A 25546-nucleotide genomic window follows, 5' to 3' on the forward strand; every position below is an offset into this window, starting at 1 on the left:
GTAATTAGACCGATTGCACGACCGCGATCGAACGGGATTGGCCTCGAGCATTCCAGCTGGGGGATAGTGTTGTCGGGGACTTTGCGTGGAAGTATTTGTAGCCTAAGGGTATCTGGATATTGTTTGGTTGGAGCCCAGTACTTGAGGGTGACGTTTGAATGGGGAAATAATTCGAGAGTGCTTGAATAGACGGGCAGTTAAATAATATTCGAGCAGTCAAGCTTCTAACAGTACTCTAGTAATCAAATATTCCAACCTGTTAACAGCTAGAAATCAAGCAACGACAAGTCCATACATATATGTATACGCCGAACGCAGGGCAAATGGTCCCGTTTTAAATTTTACGAAAAACGACGAAGGATTACATTTTTATTTAACAAAAAAGTTATCAATTCGTTTGTGAATATGTTATTCTTACTAAATGCTTGAAAATTGTTGAAAAGTAATAAAATACATAAACAAGAAAAATTGAAGAAAGAAAATAATTAAAAGAAATTTCAATTCATTTAGGTGTGACATTATTCGAAGCATTTTGCAGCGTCTAAGGTTTACGAATATTCAAAATTTCTACCATTTGGTCACTTACAACCTGGAATTATTGTAGCGAGCCACAGTAAACCCACTCGGGCATAATTAGTGAACTAGTTCTTGAGAGATTAATGAGACCCATAGACATAACGTTTGTATCCCGTGGTAATTTGTGCAGCTATGGTTGGCACTGGTGTTTGGACGACGATTGAGGAGCTCGCAAGGGGGCCATACAGTCGCACCCTCTGAGAATTTGATGACATTTAGAGGGTTGAAACTGGAGGTCGAATGACGATGTCCTGTAGAATATTTTATTTCAACGGTTGCTTCTAATAAACATTTAAATCCTGTTATACTTCTTGATGCTTTTACAACCTACGTCATTTATCGATTTGTCACAATTAATATAATTCGCTTATTCCGGATTTTCGAGGTCCCGCAGTATCTTCAACGTGGGAATGATATCCGCAAGGTTATTAGTCCAAGTGCTGCACGATTCCGTAGAGCGGTTTGCTCTTCCATAGACTTGTTTATCGAGTATTTCGGAAAATGCGAAACAGCGTGCAGTTAAAAAATTGAGCATATGTACCGTTTTTTTATTGATTTGCTGTCTGTAGACCACCCTGCGAAAGCGTTTTACATTGTTGCGAAAATTTTATAGAAAAGTACTAACTGTAATCCAATTTTACAGTATGTGTAACTATTGCAAATGGTAAATATTATTTACTGTACTCTAGATTATGAAACATTAGTAATTCGAAGTTTAAAAAGTGATCAAGTGATGGAGGACACGTGGGTATTTAAATATAATAGATTTATTAGATATTAACAATTTTTACAGCACTCGTATCTCGTTAATCTTAAACAATACACAACTAATGAGTAGATGTTAACGCTCCAGTCGACGGACTGGCGACGCACGTGGGTTACATTACCACCTAAATTAAGTACAAATAATCAAATACCAGACTCATCAGTACGTATCTTGAACGCTTACCACGCGGTTAGAATATATTTCATCCATTCAGTTTGGCATTTTTATGGTCAATTTATATTAGCATATCGCATGCATGTAGACGATTTAACGATATTTTTACATTTTTTTAAAAAAAAAAGGTGAAATTAATACATATTCGATTATCGCGTTAAGTACAATGTCGTTAAACTTGCAGTTCCTATAGTTGGATCAAAAAGAAAGGAGCACTCAAGCCAATTCATTGTCTTCCTGAAGTTCGTACAGTCAAAGTCAAAGCTTTCTAAAACGATTACTTTTTGTGTATTTTTTAAAAATTATTTCTTCAATCAGAAACGGCATCGAGCAACCAATTTAATTTGATTCAACTAGAATACACTTGAAATACGCTCGACTCATTCTACGTCTAGCGATACTTCGTTTGACAACTCAACCATTTTAACCCTTTGCGATTCACCTATGCTTATTTTTGATCAACACAAATTTGAAGTTTCCTCAGGCATTACTACCAACGCATAGCCTGATTGTTTCGGGGTGCAAAGGGTTAAAGCAGTCAAAGTTAACCGAGCGGTAACCACCTCAAAGGATCACTCAAGAACACAGTCCGTTGAATCACATTTTCCTACTGGCGCCACCGCTAGCTGTCGGCTGCAGTTGAATTTTCGGAGCCGCAAGAAAGAAAAAAATTATAAAACGCCCACGCCTGATCGAGAGAGCGCGGAAAACTGATACGTGCATTGTTAAAGGGAGGCTTCGTACCGACGTGGACGCAAACAACGACGCGTACCATCGGTTGAACACCGTTAAAAATAATCAAATAATATGAGCAACCGAACAGTTATAAATAGAACGATATTATTATACAATGGTTTTTACGTAGGTTTCTCATACATATACATATATAAAATAAGTTCACGGGCCGATGACATTTACATAATACACACACGACACACACACATGTATTCAAACGCGTCTCTTATAGATCTACGGTTTTATCAATTCCTTACAGCTACGATGGACGGTACGCTGACTGGTAATAATAATTACCATTTGAATATAAATATTATTCAGATATTATTATATTCAAATGGTGCGATGTGATTGTGTTTCAGTTATCAAACATGGCCAAAGTTTCTGAAGCAATTACAACCGGATATTTTTAATTTTATGTTTCGATACCATGTACAAAATACGCTAGATTCTTTGCTTAATATATAGACTGAAGAAACACAGGGGTTGCTTGTTATACTGTTGCATATAACCTGATATGGTTGGTTCGAAAACTAAATAGTAATGTGCAAGTGATTTTAGTAAGTTTTTTCATATTTTTATATCTTTCCTTTTTACCAATTAAGTCTCTAAATAACCTCCTGAGGCCTTGTAACATGATCCAAAATTTTACAAAAAAAAAAAAAAGAATACATTGGATGATACCATTTCGGAAGTAAGAGATTCATCGCGTAACAAGCAAGAAATATCGACGAAAACATTTTGGGACGGGGATAATAAAATATTTCACGCTATAGATATAATATAAAAGTCGCTTGAGTGGGGATCTCGGTTTCATTAATTACATCATTAAATTATATTCGACAACCTAACGGACAACGTTGCATAGTCAGGCACGTTGCATCCGAGCAAAATAGTATAACTCACATTTAAAGTCGTTGTGTCGTAAAATCGATGGCGATTTTGTTGTACAGTCTGTTCCGAGGTTTCGAGAAACAACGTTCTCTACCTCGTTATATACTCGATTTGCATTATAACAAATATTATTTCTAGCGTTCTACTTGAAAATGAGGCTGAGACTAGTCGCGAGTTTCAGCGATTCAAATATTCACTTCCGCATCCAACTTTGCGCAGTGAAAGAGAATCTAAATATTGCTGGATTATAAATGAAGTTCTTTTAATTTGATGTTTTTCTTTGAAATTTTATTTTTATTTGGTTTTCGAGTACTCGAGGAATGTAATAATAGTACTCGATTAGTCAAACATTGGAATGATAACATTCCATTGCTTAAACATTCATATAATGTTATTGAGACGCTCAAATATTAATGTATTCGATACTCAATTATTCACATATTCAAATACTGATATTCGAATTCTCAAATATTAAAATAATAATGATATTGGAGTTTACTCGTATATTAAAATAATGGTTCTCGATCTTTCAAATATTATATTATTGATATTTGAAGACTCAAATATAATAATAATGGTGCTCGAATACTCGACTATTCGAAGCTTATTCTCAACATTCGAATACGAGTAAAATACTGGAGTATTAAATTGTTCGAGTAGTCCCAGTTCCACATGCAACGGCAAATGCCTTTTGGGGCGTTTCTAGCGCACAGAAAGAAACGCAGGCTTTTTGTTCGTCATGCGAGCAAAATACTCGCGACCTCGTTTCGGTCGCGGCGCGCACACGCGGCGTATTCATCGGGACAAGTCGATTCAAAGTACGTCGCGCGGAACGAATCTTGTAATTGTTTAGAATCGCAATTCTATCCGCCCTCGGCTTCGTTATTACGCGTTTCGACGGATAAACTGCGCGAGAAACGAGCAATTTCGCACGGTATGAATCTCAAAAATGTATAATAACTCCCGCTTGTAAGAAACCGAATTGGGTCATTACTTTTCATACGCTCGGGGTTCCTTTTCCCATCGATCGATATTTCGCATACCGTTGAGTGGTTTCGCGCGAATCGAGTTTTGAGCAAACTTTATTTCGGACGAAAATAAGCATTTCGAATAACGTTTCAGTCTTTCATTTCCTGTTGGGTCGTTTGAAAATAACTCGTGGCATTGATTCATTTCGAATAGTAGGGGTAGCCATCTGAAAATATATTTGGCTTTCTATATTTCTTATTTTTAATCGTAGATTTTATTAGCAAAGTTTGTATAGAGATCTGCTTGACCTTAAAAATTCCTTGCTGGACTGAAAAATGGCCCTCTGCGGTATATTTAATACAAGTTGTTAATATTCGTACAACCATTGCAATAATACGCAAAATTCAACCCATCGATCGATGCTAAAGGAACAAAATAAGAGCGGGGGGTGATTCCTAGTCATCCGGGGAAAAATCATGCTCACGAGCGGAAGGTACTACGACTTCTGAGAATATGAGACCTGAGGGGGACCACTGCCCAAATTATACACCGCAATAGACCCTCGATCGAAGTGGTTGGTCACTTAGCATGCAAAGATGGAGGATGTAAGTAATTGGTAGAAGCGCCTACAGGCAGTAGAGATACGATATAGATGGGAGCCCTTCTCATTGGATTAGTTATCCTAATTATTGCACGAACCTCGAGCATTGCAGGAGCCTTTAGCCCCATTTTCCCGCAATAATCGACTTTCCACCGTACCTCAGGTACCCCTACAGTCTCATCACGTTATCCATCCAGCTACATCACTTCGAATCGGGTACCATGGACGGCTAGATCGATAATGTCTCTATCGATGCACGAGATCCACCGTCAATACGTTGAGTCAGTTCCACGAATTACACATCACGAGCCACTGAAGGGTTCTTTGTTATGGTACAAACACAACCACGCTCAGGCGGGGAAACTCCGTGACGGGGTTCCGAGGTTGAGCATCAAACACCAACTTCGTATCCGGTTCTGTTTACAATTCCGTGGTAGTTTCCACCGGACTCTGTTCGCCCAAGTACGTGAATCCCAGATGAGAGTAATCCTTCCTTTCCCTGAACGTCACGTTGTCGTTCGACGGGCTGGGACTCAGCAGGTCGCCGCCACGGTTGTAAAGTGGGTTCAAGACTGGCGTCGCGTCGTGATTGCTCAACGTATTTGCGTTGCTCGCGCTGTGGTTCTTTCTGCCCAGGGTGGATCGACGCAGGGAGTGGATGTTTGTGTCTCCGTGGGTACCAACTATGCTGGAAGCACGCGCCGTGGTCGCCGCCTCGGAACTCACCGGACTCTGTTGACCTTAACAGATGATAAATGCGGCTGTGAATCATTGCCTTCGTTTCCCTGATTATTTGCTAGCACGGCGAAGTTATAAACTGTTTCGAGACGAAAGTTCGAGAGTCTCGCGAAACTCTCCTATCGCAAACTGTACGTAATTGATGGCTGTTCGCGAAAGACTGCACGGAATCCGAAAACAGTGACTTCTAAGGGTATATTGCTCGAGATAATTGAGAAGCTCGTGTTTTGGAGCCAACTCGGACGGTTACTTCTGATGGAATAATATTTTTTGTATACATTTAAAGTTTTTGAACCAAGTCTTCTCCTCAACTCCAACACAGAAGTGTATTGCCTATACCGTCCATTATACAGGAAGAAAACTCCTCCATTTATTCTATACAAAACTGCAGAAATGCCCCAAAAATTTGCTGCAAATGTATAACCAGAAGTAAGAAGACGTGGAGCTCCACGTACCCACCGATAACTATCGCGAAAGTTTACAATGACATCCCCAAACAATTTTCTTCTTTCGAGAGCGCACAGTATCTAAAATTAATGTTATGCACCGCTGCAGGTACCAACTCCAAACTTCCCGAACGTGGAATGGTTAAAGAAGTTGCTCTGGAATAACTCTACACTCCGATAGGAAGGCGTACCTAGCTGTTGTAGCAATTCAACTCGAACATGTGCTTGGTATCTCTTGGTACCGCGTCAGCCACTTGTTCACTACTTGAGCGTAGATAAACTTCGTCTCTATTCGTGACAGGAAATAGAAAGGACGTTGGGTTTGCAGGGTGATTTTAAATTGCTATATGTGTAACGCTTGCTGGACAATGGTAGCATGGAAAAGTTTTGTAAATTCCTCTACCATGTTCTCAGACGTGAAATCAAGTTACTAATCTGCTACTTTCATGTTTGAGTATGGAGATTTCGTGACAACTGAACGAAAACATGATGATATTTATAAAGATAATAAAATATTATAATTACCAGTACTTTCTCCGTGATCTTTGGTAATGTAACTGACATTGTCCAAGCTAAACGCGTGGTTCTTGTTACTGAAATCGAGCTGGAGATCGTTGTAGCTGTCGTTGTCGTCCACAGGCACACTCATTTGAAGCACCTGCGTCTCATACTCTTTCAGATTCGGCTCCACGTACACGGGATCGTAACGAGGCACAACGTACATACGCTGCATTCTTTCCTTGTAAGCTTTGTATCTGCAAAAAGAGAAACTTTCGTATCATATTCGTATAATTTAATGTTACTATATTGCTTATAAAGAAGTTAGCTTAATAAATAAATAAAATAATAAGAATGTAAACCAATGGAATTTAATTTTTTATGTGTTCAAAATATTCGCACAGAGTATACAATTTCGCAACTGTGATGCACAAAGATGTTACTATGTATTTCCAGAGGTAATCAAGCCGGAAAGCTTAATTCATTCTAATGGAAGTAATGAAGAGAATGCTGAATTTATAGAACACGTGAAGCCTCAGGCCACCAATGCATATTCATAGCAATAATTGAAAACGCTTCTTTCGCATGATACTAACATAATAGCGACGCTGTTGCTACAATTAAAAGGCTATTTTGAACACTCTTGAGATGGAAGTTTTGCGCAACATTAGAATTTTTTAATAGAAAAAGATAAAATAAAATAGAACACTGATTGCCTTATTGTCGTTTGCAATAAAAATGGACTATAGTAAAAATATGTAAACATGAATACCGAAAGAATGAATGGATCAATATAAACAAAGATTATTTTTAGACTAACAGATGGAAATTAATAAACAAATGCATAATTTACCTGGACCAGGAGACGCAGATATAGATGATGCCAGCGATGCCTAAAATCAATATGACGCAGGCGATGATTATCAACGCGTATGGAAACACTTCACCACTGAAAGCGATGGCAGTCTGCGTTCGCACCGGTTCAGGTGGTATAACAGGTGCATGAATGTCGATCGCGGTGGCGCGAACCAATGTGGATACGTCGAAAGTGATGTTCGTCATTGCTGGCTTCTCCATGATCGACCTGAAACGAAATCAGTCCTGTGTAGTTCAAGAATTATCGCGAAATGCGAGGTCGTGGATGAATTGTTGTTCCCGGATTACGTAGTAGCTGCGAAATTGTTACGTCAGTTTGCGATGACTATGATATTTCTATGCCCCGTAACTTGTTTGCCGGTCAGAGAATTAAAAATATACTCGAAGTTGAATTGGGGGCTGGGGGAGGGGGGGATACAATAAGGGGTCTTTACAATAAGAAAGAAAGAGATTGATATTAAATACTTTAAAAATCATAAAAAAATTCAAGTAGAATGTTTGAAGTAGAATTTATATTCCGTTAATGAAATCAGTTCTTCTAATCTGTACTTTTTTTTGTAATTATGAAAATTCCACTTATAAACAACTAATATAAATAAAATTTACTTTTGTATCCTCGAGTTGTTCCTGTCCAAAATAATTTCAGTGTCGGGATCAACCGCATAGAACCAAACGTCAGAGTCCTGAGGGTACTGTTCTTTGGAGCCATTCCTCGACAAATTTGTCCTAACAGCAATTTTGCCGATGCCTATCAGAAGCCCACTCTTCTCCTCAATGATGCTCGCTATTTTATCAGCCTCCGTTCGCAAGGCATCGGGAGTTGCGTCCGTGATCACCAAGATCATCAAATTCTCCTCTCCGATCAAGTTCACGATAACTGGGGCGACGATCAAGTTAAAGTTATCAGTCGAATTAGGATTGTCACGAACTCGCACGTCGAACTTGAATGGAAGTTCCGACGGATCTATATTGTCGAACGTCGCGGTGGTTGTAATTATTCCTAAGGAGCTGTCCATGGCGAAGTGTTCGAAGCCTCGTCCTCCATGAATTTTGTACTCGAGTTTCCCGTATTTCCCGCTGTCCTTGTCGTGAGCCTTCACTTGTATCACCGTGGATGCAAACTGAGCCGTTCGAGGAATGGCGGCGAAGTAACGTCCCCTCGTCAGCTTTTTATTGCTCTCTGGGAAGATGAACTCTGGCTTGTTGTCGTTCACGTCCAACACTTGGATCTTCACCTGGAATTCGAGGGAAAATGGAAATCGGAAATAGACTTGGGTTATTTCTTTAAAAGCGAACTAAGAATTCTTCGATAAAATATCGAGTTTCCACTCTTTACCATGGTTGTGTTTCTCCCAGAATTCAGAAGACCAGACAGAGACTCCAGCTTGATCTTGATTTGATAGGACTCCGTCGTCTCGTAGTCCAGGGCCCCCTTCTTCAACGTCAGCGCGCAGTTCCTCTCTTCCGTGACGTTCGCCTCGAACAATCCATCCTCGTTACCATTATAGATTTCGCATTTCAGCGGAGTAGTGTCGTGCGCGTGACTGTTAATGATCGTGATTATCTTGATGAGCGTGTTGTCGCTCGCGTCTTCGGGTACTTCGACGTTGTACGAGTTCTCCGCGAAGCCCAGGCCAATTTCTGGCGGCACGGTGGCAACATGGCGGACGTAAATCGGTACTGTCGTGACGGACGACAATTGCGGCTCTCCCATATCGTACGCGCGCACGTCCACCTAAAATATTAATGGGTGCGTCGCGATAAATTTCCAGATTCCGCGTTAAATTTCATGGCGGGATTAATAACAAAATGGAAATAAAGACTTCAGGGTGTACAGCGACGCTGGAAGAATAAGTTAATAATACCTGATATTCCGTGTCCGTTTCTTTACGTAAATCGTCCCTTATTCTGAGCACACCGGAGTCTGGATCGATCAGGAAGTACTTGCTCGCTATCCCACGGCCGATTATTTCATATCTCACCTAAGGCCAGACAATAACAATCGTATCCTCGAGCTTTTTTATCCACGGATCGTAAGTACTCACTTGATTTCCAGGAGCCGTGCCATCGGAATCTGTTGCTATGAGATTGATGACCGTCGTGCCGATGGGAACGTCGTCGTCCAAAGTAATCGGACGAGGAACTGACGTGAACACTGGCGGAATGTCGTTAACGTCCTGGAATAATAAGGTATCCTAAGTACCATTGTTCTTGACTAACTAAAGGCTTATTGTTCGCCTCGATATTTGCTAGTTTCGCAAATTAATTAGTCCCACGGATATTGGTTTCGTTATTAATTGGCTAGTGAAAGTGAGCAGTTATAAATTCTTTTTTAGTCTTTTGGACTGAAGAAAAAAAGATTTACTTGTCACGTCATCTTCTATAGAATTTTAATTACTTCCCCTTTTTAGTTAAGTGGAGTGCCACGAAAAGTATAAAAGTATAAAATTCTACAATTCATTACCTGAACATTGACGATAACTTTGGTAGTGGATCCAGGTAAATCACTAGTGTTTTCCTCGGTTCCAACGATGAGAATGTGTTGGCTCTCCCTCTCGTAGTCCAACCCACGAAGGGTTTTAATCACTCCAGTTTTCGGGTCTATGCCAAACAGTTCAGTGTCTCCTTGTTTGATCGTGTATGTAATGTGCTTCTTTGTGTCTGGATCATCGGCCTGGAATTAAACGCGTTCACTTTAGGCCCGAGGAGGATGACCGTTCGTCCAGAACTTATGGCGTTCTTTGCGCCACAAAGGTATAGCGGAAATCGACCACGCAAAATGTAATTAGACTAGCCACCTCATGCAGAAGTGTATTTTAATTATAATTAAATTAAAATCACAGGGAGTCTGTACTGGCATTATTATTTAAGATAATATATTTTAATGTTAAAATTGAATCTACTTATGTTATTCACAGACATTAATATTAAAATGAATTACTCTATACATTTATGATCATTTTACGATAAACTTTCGGATTGACCAACAATGTTTTAATTTTAATTTTAAGGGATTTCTCCTGTTTCGAAATTAAACTCACCGCCACTTGAATAACAGTGTAATCTGGCACATTTTCCTTAACTCGTGCTTCGTAGCTGCTTTGATGGAAAACGGGAATCTCATCCTCGACGTCTACGACTTTCACCGTCACGGTTGCAGTGGCTAGACGATGATCTGGAGCACCGTCTCTCGCGGTTACCACGAATTTATATTCCTGTAAATCAGAATTTAATATCAACCGCAATTTACGGAGCGCTTCTAAAATTAAGGTGCGCTTAACGACGTCTGTAAAGAACATCACGACTGGAAAATCGTGGTATTATTAAATACATGTCGTGTATAAAGTGTTTTCGTTCGAATGACGTCACGGCAGACATCATGCAAAAGTAATTACGAGTATAATAAAGAATCTTAGGGAAAATTAATTCCATCTGTACGAATTCAAACAGAATATGATTCAGAAAAAAGGAGTTAAGTAACTAATATTATCATATCGTCACATTCTTGTCGTATTATCGTCATATCATCTTCATCTACCCTTAAATCTCCATTTTCCCTTCCCCTGAAATAATAAACGAAACACTCACGTCATTCTGCTCGTAGTCCAGAACAATCTTCGTCAGGACATCGCCAGTTTCAGGATCCACAGTAAAAGGAATATCGTCGGGTGCGAAGTACGTAATTTCGGCGTTGACGCCTTCGTCGGCATCTTCCGCGTGGACACGACCGATCAATTTACGGGCCTCACCCTCTTTCACGGTGAACTCGTACGGCAGGTCCACGAATTCCGGATTTTTGTCGTTGATGTCAGTCACCTTGATGTTCACCGTCGCCGTGTTGAACAGGCCACCGGAATCCTCGGCCTTTATCAGCTGTCGGAAGAAACGGTCGTCCCAGATAAGAACCACGTTATTGCCTCGCAGCAGTTACGAGAAACGGCGATTGCTTTTTCTTGTAAGGCGGCAAGTTTTATGGGGCGACGCCCGAACAACCATCGAACGAAAACTCACCAGCTGATAACGAGTCAGGTCCTCCCTGTCTAACTTCCTTATAACGGTGATCACGCCAGATTTATCGCCGATCGCGAATTGGCGTAGATCGTTGCCAGAAACAATTGAGTAGGAGACCGGGTCGTTCTCCGGATCGATCGCCTGAAAAATGTTGTCGATTATTAAGTATGACACGTTGGATGGATTGAGCGTTTTGGAGGTGAACGTATTGGGTGTCTTAGGCAATTGGGATGAATCGTATCTTCAATTATTGCTAATCTTGTTGTTACTGAATTTATGAGTGATAGGAAAGACTCTGTACTGAATTGATCTCACAATTTATGTTTTGATAATTAGAATTATTAATGCATATGTGTGGAGATTTTTTTGCAAATGTCAGAAAATTAATGTACCTGCAGATTTTTGTTATTTAATATTGATATTCAGTGAAATACATTCTTCAACCCAACAATACTTTGCATTGAACAGATTCAAATATGCTAGCATCGAACGAAATCGATACACATTTGATACTTCTACGAAAATTCCGGTATAGATCGGTTGCACGTAAGGCGAGCACAGTACCGATACTATTACAATAATGCTCTCAAGTGCGTTTCGTTCGAATCATTAGAATTAAAAATTCATCGAGAGTTCCGAGAAATCAAAGTTAAAATGAACTAACGGCGAACACAATGCCTACAACAATGTCTATGGTTATCTAATAATACCAAGTACACAGATACTTACAGTAATTGTTGCGACTGTTGAATTAATCGAAGCTCCCTCGCTGACCTGCACTTCGTACACCGATTGTTGGAACACGGGACTCCTTGTATTGGGTCCAGGGATCACGTTCACCTCGACTATCGTTTGCGAATATTTCCCGCCTTTGTCCGTCGCTTGGACCGTGATGCTGTACTGTTCACCAGCGTTCAATTTCCTCACGGACTCGATCACGCCGGTGATGGGATCGATTTTGAATTTTTGCAAGCCGTTGTTCGATACGTGGTAAATACTGTACGTTATTTCAGCATTCTCCCCGTTGTCATTGTCCGTCGCTTCCACCTAACGTGTTCAATGTAATTAGACCAACTTTTCTGGTAGATTTACAATAATATTGAGATCGTAGCCATGAGAAACCAAAGCTATAGTACAAGAAAACAATCATTTATAGTTTTGGTCTATTTCGTGTAGGGTAATTCTTTATTAGAATAGATTCGAAAGCTTGTATTAAAAAGTGTATTCTACACAATAATTCCTCCACCTCTGTTAAAAATAAAGTAGAATTTCCAACGTAAACTTTTACGATACCCTACTGACAAAAGAAGCAGTAAAGTTCTTCCTGCAATAAAACAAAGTAAGAAATTCTACTTCGCTCCCCGCCTACAGGTCCTAAAACCATAAAAAAAAAACTCCAGCTAATTGAAACGTAAAAAGTGCTACAGTTTCGAAATCATAGCAAACACGAAACGACCAAACCCAAAGCTGTACGCAGTGCGAAACCACGCAAGTGGAGGTTTCCTCTCTCAGGTTACACAATGGTAATTAATTGTAATGAACTAGGGATCGATACTCGCGATACCGCGGATAGTGCTCCAATCGAGGCCACATAAACAACCGGGAAAAAGTAAACGTGAACATTGTATATCACGGGATCCTCGCGACGAGAATCGAACGGTTACGAAATAGAACACTTCTTATCGCTTTCGGAATTTATTTCGTCGAGATCCTCTGTTTCAAACTTAAGCTATTCTCGACTACGCTCATAAATACGGATGCAGTTTCCCCCGAAGCAGTCGAGCGGCGATGGCGTTGGAACATGATAGATTTACTAGGATGTTTTCAAACCGCGCGTCCATACAAATAAACCGCGTTCATTTAATTACGACGAAATAAATTAGATGAAAAATCGTTAGAGAGAGTGCACGCGTCGTGGATATATCATTTATGGTTGGAGAACGAATTAACGGTACATGTTTTATTTACAGTGATAAACCACCTGTAATATGTAGTATTCGAACGTTTTTTTCCATTTCCGACGTTAACGACGAGGAATTAGTTGCAGTAAACGTGTACCTACCTTCGTTACCACCCTCTTCGTTTCTCCAGCTTGGACGGTGATTGGCGCTGTCATAGGGAGCGTAGGAGCGTTATCGTTGACGTCGTTCAAAGTCACAACGAAGGATAATGGCGTGGACGCAGCGACCCCCGTTTTTTCCCTGGCGACCACTTGAAATCGGAAACGTCCAGGGCTGGGAGGATCTCGGTCCAGATTCTCCTCGTTCACGATCAACATTCCGGACGGGTCGATCGCGAAGAAGTTCGTGGTCAGCTCGAAGGTGTACACTGGCTTTGGATCCTCGGGGCTCTAGACATTGTTAAAGAATATTATTTTTGTTCTAGTTGTTTGATTCTAATGTTGTTTAATCCTTTGACTGCGAATGCAAAGAGTTAATAATAATTATGGATAATATTTCTGCAAATCAAGTAGCCTGTATTCTTTGTTAGAGTACGAAGAATGACTGAACAAAATTTCATCTGGGTTGGACAAAAGCAACCCGTTACATTCCTAACGATCTTAAAATACTTCCAAAGCACTCCAAGTACAAATATCGCGAACGTGCTATAATAAGGTGTTCGAGAAGACATCGTAACATTTATTTTCCCACAAATTAACCACTGGATTTATTTCGGTGCAACCATAAACCGAAACACGACTACGGCGCCCGCATTCCCGGCTGAAAGAGGTCCAACGATAAACGATTTCGCAAATGAACACTTGAGAACGGTGCGGATGTTGTCAGGGTTCAATAAAGTTTCCCAAAATGTGTCCAACGGCAAGTGACCAGCGCGATTTCGCCGCGCGGGAGTCGAATGCTGCATACAATTTCAGTCCCAGTAATTTCCACAAAACGGTCGATACCTTTGCGAAATGAAACGCATCGAGTACACGTTAATCCACTTGCGGATATTGGGTATTTTCGTGAACACGTGGAAGCTCGTCGCGCTCACTTGTCGGAAATTTTACGTCACGCTTTCATAGAGCGAATACAGGAATCGGCTGTTACGTTTAACGGCACGCTATAATCCTTTTCAAGAATTTTGGTGGGTCAGGAATATTCCTGTGTCGGTTAAGGTCTCTTTTGCCTACGGTTTTATGCTTCGCGGCGAACCTCGGTAATCTACCGGAATGGTCGCGTTTGGACTAATAGGTGTGTTATTACAGGAACGTTTCTGTACTTATTTTGTTTAATATGCACACGACAGGGATTTTCAAAGTTTGCAATTTGAATGCTTTGTTACAAGGTTTTCACTAGTGTTTCTTTAAGGGGATGTAAATTACTTGTCATTAAAGAGATGAAATAGTTTGGATATCACAATCTAGGAATTTGTGATAAGAATGGAATACGTTAGTACTTTATATTATATTTACTTCGAGTAATATTTTATAATATACTATGGGCAATATAAAATCGTAATCAAATAGACAGTAAATTCAAAATAATTATAAACGATGCTGTCTCGTGTATCTGTCCCTATTCATTTATAGCTTCAATTATTATAATCTTGTTCTTCAATTAATTGATACCCAAATCACCATCTGCAAAAATTCGCTATACACGCAATGGTTCCTCTTGTTAATTCCTAAAAGATCTCGTCTAAAGTGGTCGGATTAGATTAGAGTAGCTCGAATACCGACAGGGGCGTGGATATCAATTTCTCTGCTCGCTGCTTAATCGCCCCTTAACGGGTATGGTTAATTTTTCGCGTTCTCGCATCGCGTTCTAACGGCTAAACAGGAGCGTCGTTCGCCAACAATGAGGTGAATTAAACGGTCGATTCGTATCTCGTTCACGGTTCGTTGAACGGGAGGAGATCAAGTTTAAAGATTAAACTTACCAAATCAGCGTCTGAAACGGTGAGCACTATGGGATCGCCATTTTTGTCGATAACCTTTGTTCCGATCGGAGCGTTCTCATCGACGAAACCCTCTACGTTCGACGCCGTTATAATTGGAGGATTGCTGTCGACTGGCTTCACGGTAATAGTCAATTTAGCTGTGGCCGATCGTTTCGCCTCAGATACTTCGACGGCCTTTCGTGAAATAAATAAAGCTTTGTTACACCCTTATCGGCCCTCGTGCTCGGCACTGCTATGCTTCCTTCAGCGCTACCGCGCGTAAGGTAAGTGGCACCTAATTTCTACATCGATTCAGTCATCGACAGTTCCAATTTTAATTAAACACCATTGTTTACGTCCAATAGTTTCATTATCTACGAATTAAAATAACTATTCCTTTGTACAGTGAGCTATTTTTATATTTGGACGTTATATTATGGTAAACGAATAAAAATTTGTCCAATTAACTATTCGGTGAAATAAAGACGAACGACTATATGGTATTCTTATACGTCACGTATAGTTCGAATACAATTGTACCCATATTCCTGGCAGTGATTCAACTCAGCACTCACCTTAATGATAATATCGAACTTCTTCGTGACCGTGGTGTCGACAGCCTTAATTTGCTTCACGGCGCCAGTGCTTGGATTTATTTCGAAGAATTCGCGATAATTAGGTGGACTGCCACTGAGGAATGAGTAATGAATGGGCGCGTTGATGCTGTCCATATCCACCGCCTGTATTTTCTCCGGCGATATATTGAGTATCCCTGACAACACTCCACTGGATACCTGGCAACAAAAATTGTACAATTTATAGAACCAGTTCAGCACTTTATATTCATGTTTCATTAGATTTAAGAGCTGAGAAATCGGTAACATATTAACACTACAACTACAATACTATGTACGGCAATTTTACTCGTATTAATGTCGAACTTTTTTTTAAAATTACTTAATTATTAATTCAGTTTAATTTCTCCAAAAATTTAGTAAAAGTAAATATTGAATGTTAAAAATATGACACATAGGGATAGAATTACATATTGTTCTTGAAGTGACAAAGGAACAAAATTAAATAGTGCAGTTTTCTTTTTGTCATACGTACTTCGTCAAATGCAGAAGAATTTATGAATCGATGAATTAACCAAGCAAGCACACATGATTTATATGAATGTCAAATAAATTTACATACCGATGCTGAATATTCAGGGTTAATACAGGCACCGTCCGAAAGCATGCACCCTTGGTAGATGAAGGAGGGATCTTGATCATCGTCGTCCCTAATATTCACTGTCAAAGTAGTGGTAGATGTGAATCTATCAGACGTGTTTCTGGCTCGATCCTGCAACCAAACAGTTCAGTAGTTATTTCATTTGCTTCCACCAATTACGACGGTGCTTTAACACTTTAATAATTATTATAGTATTTATGTACACTGGAACAAGAAAGATGTAATTAGCATTTTAGTTGGAACACCATCGTGACTGAAATATGTACTAGTTTCTGTTCCTGATAACCCAACGGGAAAGCGAGTACGCGAGGAGAGAGAATTAACTGCGCACAATTAACCGCAGGAAATCATAAAAAATAATTAGAAGAGCAAAAAATAATAATTCTATTGAATTTACAATTGGAGAACAGCATTCTTCCTCAATAATTCTTTGATATTCTGCTATTTTGCACCGATATACTATACCGTTGTATTATGCTGCTATGCTGTTCTACAATACTACAATCTACTTACATACACTCGCTGTAATACTATATTATAGCATAGATGATACTACATATTGCACATAGCGGTGTGACCCAACGCGTCAAAAATCGCAATATTGCAAATTATTTCCGCAGGCATTCGAATATTTTCCAAAGCAATGCCTGGTTCGCTATCGAATTTTAATAGAAGAGGGTGGAGCCTTTCTAGAGCGACGTTTTCGACGCGGTTACGAGCGGACTCGAAGCCATCGTGACCCAGTACCAGACGTCGTTACCGCTTCAGGAGGACCTCTCTCTTTTACTGTGCCCTGTATTCTTTCTTCTTTCTCCTCTTTCGTAACAACGGGCGTGGCTCCGGTTGCCGTACCTACGATGCAATTTCGCTTGATTCATTGAAATCGAGGAAAACGTCACCGGCGACTCCGTCGGGCGCACGTGTGCCCCTCGTAACTTACCAGACCCCCTCGCAGTCCTATCGAGAACGGAATTCGTTACCAATCGGCCTGTTATTGTCGCTTGGCAATTTGCGACTGGCAATTGTTTCCTTATTTCAAACTTTACACGGAGATGTGCGCCAGTTGTTTGCACGGTGACAATTTTAGAGCGCAAACTTCGCGGATTGGTTCGCGTATACGAGTGTAGAGAGGGTGGGTACGTAATGTATGAAGCCTGTTTCAGGGATTATTTCTTCGGAACGATAAAATAAATTGTAAGCTTTGCGTCTATCTAATTCTGATTCCGAGTCGTAGCGAATTTTATGTCGGAGGAATTATTTCGACTACCATAGAGTACTAGTATAATACACAAATACAGTATACGTATAGTTATATTATATAGAAGAAGAGATGCTGAACTATTGTCCTATATTACACTACTCCACTATATTACTATATTGTACTGCTATAATATACATATCACTACACTGGAGTGTGTGTATACATGGTCCATCCAGTTAACAACAATACTGTATCCACAATCGAAACGCACGAAAACTTCTCCGCCCCACGAAACGAAGGACAATAGGTCTGAGAAGAAGTAGACCAGTTGTTCCACATAATATTCAAATGAGCCACACCTGTATCCACCAGCTGTTGCAGCCAGTACACCTTGATCTCGGTGGAAAGACCGATCACGGGTTCAAAGATCCGTAGAGGTTCGCTGCGATCTTTTTTCGCGTTTCATTTGTATCAAGATACGAGAGTGAAACCGGTACGCATCACCGTTGATTATGGTACACCGAAGTTACCTCATTTTTCATTCGTAGCCAACATCCGTTGCCGCGAAGGGTTGATTTTCTACATTCTACTTCTTGTGCGTTCCCCGCAGAGGTGACGTAATTGTCGTGCACGCCGACTTAATTCAATTTTTCCCGTCTTCTAAATTGCACCCCGTGGGATGAATTCTATCGTCGTGGAGCGCATGAGCTATTTATAGTTTGACCACAAAATAATTTCATCCGTGGAGAATCTGTGCAGTGCATTGTTAGCGTTCGGGGTCTATTATTATTATTAAACGTGTTATTATATGTATCGTACATAGATGAATATGTACAGGGTGGGTACTAAAAAACAAAGAAGACATTTCAAAGTTGTAGTTATTTTCACTTCACTCACTTTTACAGGAAAGTGAAGTCGATAAATATTATAGTAATTATTCAAATTCACGTATACTGTTTAAGAAGTACTGTCTCAGGTTTGATCCATGTCATTTAGAATGGGAGGTGCTGAAATTTGATTTCTATTTAATTTTATAACGCTTAAAGGTATGTTACACATTAATTTGAATAGGTGAAGAATAAGTGGTACGAACTTATGGAATGACCTAATATATTCTTTCTAATTTTGCCAATCATTTGTGTTAAACACTATCAGGTCCTAGTACGCTGTCTAGAACCCCATAACGAGCTCCTACAGAGAGATCCTTTTATCGAAGAATCTTCCAACCTACCATCATTAAATTTTCTAGCACAAATAGTGGAAACAGGCTTTGTATTTTCCGAAGGTGCGCGTGGGATCGCCAACCTGGCCGCTTGCCCGACACCCTAACGGTTTGCTAGCGGACCACGGTTTATGGCTGCTGGTGTACAGGCCCAGAGACTCTTAAATCCGTGGCTTATCTTTCGCGCGTAATAAAATACAAGCACTTCGGTTGGTTTTCTTCACAGGGAACAGTTTCGACTGAATTTTTTCTCGCGACCAGGTGTAAACCTTGTCCCGCTACAGTCGTAATTTTGGGGTTGAATTGCTGCGGTGTCTACGCACCCGTGACACCTGATGCAAGAAACACCATCCGTGCTTAGAAAGTCTTCTTATCGTAAATTAAATTTCCTGTCAACCTTCGCATAGCTTACAATAAACCAGTACGGGAACAACCATGTTTAATACTGTTGCACACGTAACTTAGTCTCAATGTTAGTTCCTTATTACAAAGGAATCAATGATTTTGTCGTATTCGTGCATTGTGATTCAATGCTATTTTATGGTACATGAATTCTTTGGTTTAAGGATCGGCTGCAGGGATTCCAGATTTATATTGTTGTTACGTAGTTTTACTCTTAAGATTACGCTCCTAAAGATTGGACAGCAATTGAAAACACTCCTTATATGATATCAAACAATTGTAGCATCTGTTGCTTGGATTTCAATATCTGAAGAACTAGAATCAGTTGTTACTGGCTCTGGTTGGAGACTTTGTAGCTGTTGGGTTGGATCTAGACGGGGAAGATTTGTGTTCCTTAAAACTGAACTTTCCTTACTGTCTTCATGATCGTCTTCAAAAGCAGCTTTGTTTGGAAAGACCATACAAGTCACATTATAAACCTAGTCATCTAGAATGCTCCATGCTGCTTGCCATACAATCCTTAACTGTAATAATGGGACCAGCTAGATACCAAGCAATGACATCCTAAATCATCGCAGAACAACCCCCAATGTTATCAGTTGAAAGCAGACAATTCTCAGCCTTGGTGTTCGCACTATTTTGACTAACCCATTACATTACCTCAGCTATCACCCATCTTTTACACTATTTAATACCCACTAAAAACGTACAAACTTTTAAACCATCCCTCCGAAAATAACCCACCCAGAATTCAGCGCCCTCGTATCTCGTGTTTGAATGGGGCATTAAATGGATTTCAATGATCAAAGCCGCGCGATCCGACGCAGCCTGATTGATAGAGACATTAATGGAAGCTTACATGTACCCGACCCGAATCGATGAACGTTCGACGTAACTCAATCGGTACATCATATACATAGTCAACGTTGGTGGGATAAAAGATTCCATCACGCGTGATCCGTGTACGAGCAACATACCGAGTGGTCACTTACCATCGAAGCGGCGCCAACATAGCCAAGCTCGGCTCGTATCAGAACCACGAGCAGAAGTACTTTCGCAGGATTAAAAAGTCCCATTGTCGGTCCCCTGAGGCTGTCTTCTCTGGTACTATCGGTTCTTCCGCTTCTTTCTCTTCGTCGTATGCATTACTTCCTTCGGCCTTGAAAGCATACGGAGTCGGCGACGTCCGTTAACACTGTTCCTATCGCGTTTGTCGCTCGACGAGGTGTCCCGGGTATCCCGTGGATTAGCAAGTGGCAAATGAACGAGACAGTAGGCGTGTTCCTTGCACTCACCGTGCACGTAGCTGGCAGTTACTATGTCGTTCGTCAAACTGACCATGCATCCTCAGCGTACGTGTTTAAGCACCGTCGTTAAAGCGCGACATTCCTGTAGTGTTGTATAAATCAGGAGCCCTTAGACGACTTTGAAATTTGAAAAAGGCAGAAGCCGGTGGTAACTTTGTTTTGTTTTCTTTTATGAGTGGGTAATGCTGAACACTCGATTGATAAGGAAAATCGTACTGTTGGCAATGTGGAATTTTATGAAACGCTTCAGGAAGAAAAGAGTCCCTGAAAGTGATTAGCTCCAGGCTGTCGTAGCTAATTACTTCGCTACCAGCTCCCCAGGTCCAGCCACACCAACGTGGGGAGAAATCATGCGAGGGTAGGAGGTCTCTCGGTTAGATTGACAGCGTAAAATTACGCAGCAATCTCGATCAGAGGCAATGATCTTATCAGGGCGTGGAAAAGCAACTGTCTATGCAGATCGCGCGAAGGTGTAGCGAACCGCGTGACGTTTCCGGAAAGCCTTGGAGTATCCTGAAGGCGATGCTCGGCGAAAATGCCGACTGTACGGATGATCGATTTCAGCAAAAACCTGCCAGCAGCGCTCGCGGAACGAAATCACAGAGTTCGATGATAAAATCGACGGAGCGTACGAAGAGGCTTTGAGCGCGACGCGGAGTTATTTCTCCACCGTTCTGCACGGTGCACGTGCATCAAGGTATTCTCAGAGCATACCGACGTGGCTGTATTCTGAAATTACAATATCGTAACTGTATCGCGTCGCTTCACTCAGAGCAAGCTAGCGGATTTTATTCGCCTTTGGAAGAATCGTATGTCAGCTTCAGAGGCTGGTCCGGATGGGTTGAAAATATGTTATTGTTCAACATAATACTGATATTCTTCTACTCCTCACACAGATTTTGCTAATGCTTTGACCTCTATTCCTGCCCAATATCGACGATTTAAAAGGACCAATGTCGGAACTAAAGGAAGCTGGAATAAACTAGAGTCCCAATCACAACGTGAGAGCTTCGTTCGTAACATGGTGACGACAAGTGATGATTCCTAAGCAACAAGGAAGGTTGGAGACCATGCGCCATAAACAGTGCTGTGCAGAGCAACTAATCATTTGATTGATTACCCTGATTAATGCAGGAAGCTCGTTTGTTGCAGTCAGACGATAGTCGGAAGGAGCGAGCAAGGTCAGGATTATATGGAGGAAGCTCCAGAACCTCGACCATGGCATGAGAACCTCGTTTATTGCATGGTGTCGACAAGTGGCGAGGATGGTCGTTAAGCAACAAGTAATGTAGGGGTCTACGCATGAGTCATAAGTGGTTATTATACACTGTATGCAGCTACTTGTTGGATTTTTTCTTTTGATTGTTGCAGGCATTTTTAGCTCTGATTTTATGCAACAATCGAGCTTCCACTGTACCTTAGATGTTTGATAGTTTTTCAGGCGTTTTGTCATATATTTATAACTCGAACATGCTACTCACTAACATTAATAATGAAATTTTATCTAAATATTTAATCATTGACAGTGTTTCGTTCTGTCCAAGATTAATATTCGAATATGAGATTACTGAATGTGGGTTGCTATAAATCCTCGATCCAATTAATTTCAGAAAAGTTCCAAAGACATTACAAAATTCCAAAAGTTAATGGCTCACGTTCTGCAAGCCGATATAACCTCCAAGGTCTTTGTTTCTTACTGCACCGATTAATTTCAGAACCGTCTTAAAAATATTCAAGTATTCGAGGCAAAGTTAACAACCCTTGTCCAGCAAACTGATTTAATGGCAAGAGTCTCCTCGTTTCGTTCTACTCCATTTACTTTTCACGGCAACTTCGTTCTTCGCGTTCCTATCGATTCGCAAACTCCGGAAACTGGGTGTTAAGTTGAACGTTTCGCCATTGAAACCAGCGGAACCGTAAACGCTGACCATTGTTATGGAAATAATTGGCTGTCATTCCGCGATTTGCATAAACTCTTTATCATCGTTCAGATCTGAACACGTTACGCAGCTTTGGTGCTCGTCATCGCAACAAATATCGATACTCGCCTACACTCGCTGGAAGTCTACCATGAAACTAATGAAGCTTCGGCTCATTGGTCCATTAGGGGCCTCTGAGGCATCTGCGTGGGGGCCCCCACGCGGAAGAGGCCCTCGAGATCTTTTTATTCGTCGATTTTTTAAGACTAACCCTGCCAGGCTAGACAATTTGTGGCATGCACTTTAAATTTTTTCTCGAAATTTCTCAATTGTTAACTATAATTTTATTCGAATTTCTAGGGATAACTGTTGTAATAAAGGATCAATTTTATTGATAAATTATTTTTTTCAAGAGGAAACGTACTTACATAGATATCTGTAGTTTAACTTTAGCAATACCGAGAGACTTACAGTAATTGTGTGTAAGGGCTCGATTTATTCAAATCCGCGACTGTCTACGCCTATGCGCGAACACTTGCTACATACACGAGAAACAGCTTCTCAATTTCTCATAACCATGTTGCAGAAACCGTTCGTCTGGCAAACGCCCACTTATCTATCGAATGTTCACCATTAATCTCCGCTTCTGAAGAACACGGATGCGGATTTGATACTGACGGAACGTTCACGCAAAGTAAGATGAAAAATCTATGATGATCCATGTTAAAAATAAACTACATACTTGGTCTACTATTTCAATGTGGATCACTGAAGACCCGAGGGAAATTTCACTCCCAAATTCCTTCAAAATGAATGGGGGATGGAATCTGCTCCCTCTCCTAGCTTAGAAGAATGGAATCTTCTCCGCCTCCTGTTTCGTATGTCACAGGGAGTTTAAGGAATAACTCGAAATTTTTCAGTTCTTTCAATGCTTAAAGCAGCAAACAAATTTTAGCTGAGCAAGGATGTTCTTGATTTAGAGACCATGATATTAAAAATGATATTGCAGAGTGAGGGTCAATAATAGCGTCAAGGAGACTGATATCAAAGGTCCCTGTTTTCCAAGATTTAATCCGTGTACGAGTACTATTCTGACTCATACACGTCGTTGTTGGAGTTGCAAAAGGAATCAATTAATAAAAAATTCACGGTGAACGGGACTCGAACCCGCGAGACCTCGAGTGCATGAACCGCCTGCTTATTACCATCTGCGCCACGGCCACTTCGATGACAAGGATTGATATTCATACTATGCGCATATTCCGAGGTATGTAACTTTAATTACGTATATCTCTGAAATTATCGAGTTATTACACCCAATATTTTACGCGCAGTAATAAGGACCTGCATTCCACTATCTCGCAAAAGTAGATTAAAATCAGAGGGGGACATGTTGAGTGCTTCCCTTGTTAGTAGAAACCAGTTATGCTCGAAGACGTATGAAGTCAATTTTCCGTCCGAAGCTCACACGCGAACAAAGATGACCGATGATTTCAATTTTACTTCAGTATACATGAAGCAGGTGCCTGGATTGTTTGGAAGACAAATTCTCAGATCTTACGATTCGAATGAAGACTCCGAAGATTCATCAGGATTGTGGTTCATTTATCCAGTCGGCTGTGGCGTCCTCTTTTCAGAACGCGCAACTATGTGTGTTGTGAGGATCAAGCTACGACAGGTATAGTTGTCAAACACAGCTGACTAATTGTAGATTTGTAGATTTGTTGCGATCGAGATTTATCTTTTCATATTCGTGAACACTGCACGTGTAACTTCTCTAAATAAAAATCTTCAATCCCTCCCAGACCTTTCGTAACAACATGATCTACCCAGTATCCCTTTTCTTTTAACAATTATTAATTTACTGTACTAAACCATGGTCAACAGAGAGCTATTTGGAGCACCTTCTATTTGAAAAGCATTTTTCCAAAAATTCTCCTCCCCCTCCTAGACCTGCATTACCCACAAAATCCTCTCAGTACCTCTCCACCCCTTCTTCTCCATATTGTAACAAGTCACAAGAGTAGATTTTCAACGTGGAATGCAATAGCTATCTTCATAAAGCAATTTGTGTTTCGAATACGCTTTTCCAAAATTCTCCTCCCCCTCCTAGACCTGCATTACCCACAAAATCCACCCAATACCTCTCCTCCCCTCCTATCCTATACTGTATCAAGCCCCAAGAACAGATTTTCAACGTGGAATGCACAGGCAACAGCGAGCTCCCCGCACCAATTCGTGTTTCACTTTCATAACACTACCTCGGGCTCCGTACGCTATTCGAATGCACGCGATTCCAACCGATCACGCGAATAAAATGTCCCGTATCCACCGCGGCGAATTCGTCACGTCGACGATCACGCCGATAGACTCGAACGAAAACGAAATTTCAGGGCTGTCGTTGCATTGTCGCGAGTCGAACGGTGACTAATGCCGCGATGCTAGGCCCTGCCTCGCCGGTTGCATGTGCATTGCAACGGTGCATATAAGTCGTGGCATATTCGCGCTGCCCACCGCGCCTTATCCTATTCGCGGTTATCTGGTCGTCGAGGCGAGTTTCTTTGTTTGTCTGGGCCCACGGAGCCGCGGCCGGTGACATTTACACGACAGCCATCGATTGACATTCGTTGCGCGCCCGATCGATCTTAATCGATACCAGAGGCGATTAACATCGTCGCTCGGAGCGAACGACATGCGCTGGTGTCGATGTTCGGCATCGTCGATCCGACGAATACGGAGCAAGTTAATTAATAGGAACGCCGCCGACTGCTAATCCCCGTCGAATTAAAAATAACGTGCCTGGAGTGTCTAATCGCTAATCTGCCGTTAGATATGTGTTTCTTGTCAGGAAGGTAATCGTTGCTGGTAACTAACACGTCATCGAGGTCCTTTTTAGGATTACTTAGGATTGTTAGGAATAGTTCTGTGGTTTTCGGTGGTACACTCATCTCTAACTTTAATCGTTTGTTTTTGTCCTCGTCCTTCCCCTGTTCTTACAAATTAGAAAAGTCCATCGGACACAGAATTTCATATCACGGATTTCTAACATTCCCAGACAGCAAATGCCTCAGTAAGTAGCGCATGATCGGCGAT

At 40.9% G+C, this 25546-nt stretch overlaps 1 protein-coding gene and 1 long non-coding RNA gene across 3 annotated transcripts in view; one reads left to right on the forward strand and one right to left on the reverse strand.

Annotated features, from left to right (window-relative positions):
- Positions 1-28: 28 nt before the first annotated feature.
- On the forward strand, positions 29-2920 carry LOC128896345 (uncharacterized). Its single transcript, XR_008461966.1, has 2 exons — positions 29-399; positions 511-2920. It is a non-coding gene; the product is annotated as an uncharacterized LOC128896345 (long non-coding RNA).
- The window catches only part of LOC128896336 (cadherin-99C), a 120763-nt gene continuing 96542 nt past the window's right edge, over positions 1326-25546 (reverse strand). Inside the window, exons 1-17 of one of the 2 annotated variants that reach the window (XM_054159657.1) lie at positions 20220-21521; positions 16364-16513; positions 15742-15960; positions 15167-15361; positions 13347-13634; positions 12014-12331; positions 11285-11425; positions 10862-11146; positions 10315-10488; positions 9738-9947; positions 9319-9450; positions 9139-9255; positions 8610-9008; positions 7880-8508; positions 7251-7481; positions 6425-6654; positions 1326-5455 (exon numbers count right to left, since the gene is read on the reverse strand). In XM_054159657.1, coding sequence (XP_054015632.1) covers positions 5136-5455; positions 6425-6654; positions 7251-7481; positions 7880-8508; positions 8610-9008; positions 9139-9255; positions 9319-9450; positions 9738-9947; positions 10315-10488; positions 10862-11146; positions 11285-11425; positions 12014-12331; positions 13347-13634; positions 15167-15361; positions 15742-15960; positions 16364-16513; positions 20220-20303 — 4122 coding nt within the window. In that variant the 5' untranslated portion in view covers positions 20304-21521 and the 3' untranslated portion in view covers positions 1326-5135. Of the gene's footprint in view, positions 5456-6424; positions 6655-7250; positions 7482-7879; positions 8509-8609; positions 9009-9138; positions 9256-9318; positions 9451-9737; positions 9948-10314; positions 10489-10861; positions 11147-11284; positions 11426-12013; positions 12332-13346; positions 13635-15166; positions 15362-15741; positions 15961-16363; positions 16514-20219; positions 21522-25546 lie in introns of those variants that run through there. The other variant, XM_054159656.1, reaches the window with a different exon arrangement.

This window comes from Hylaeus anthracinus, unplaced genomic scaffold (assembly GCF_026225885.1).
Source record: "Hylaeus anthracinus isolate JK02 unplaced genomic scaffold, UHH_iyHylAnth1.0_haploid 0, whole genome shotgun sequence".
Classification (NCBI taxonomy): Eukaryota; Metazoa; Arthropoda; class Insecta; order Hymenoptera; family Colletidae; genus Hylaeus; species Hylaeus anthracinus.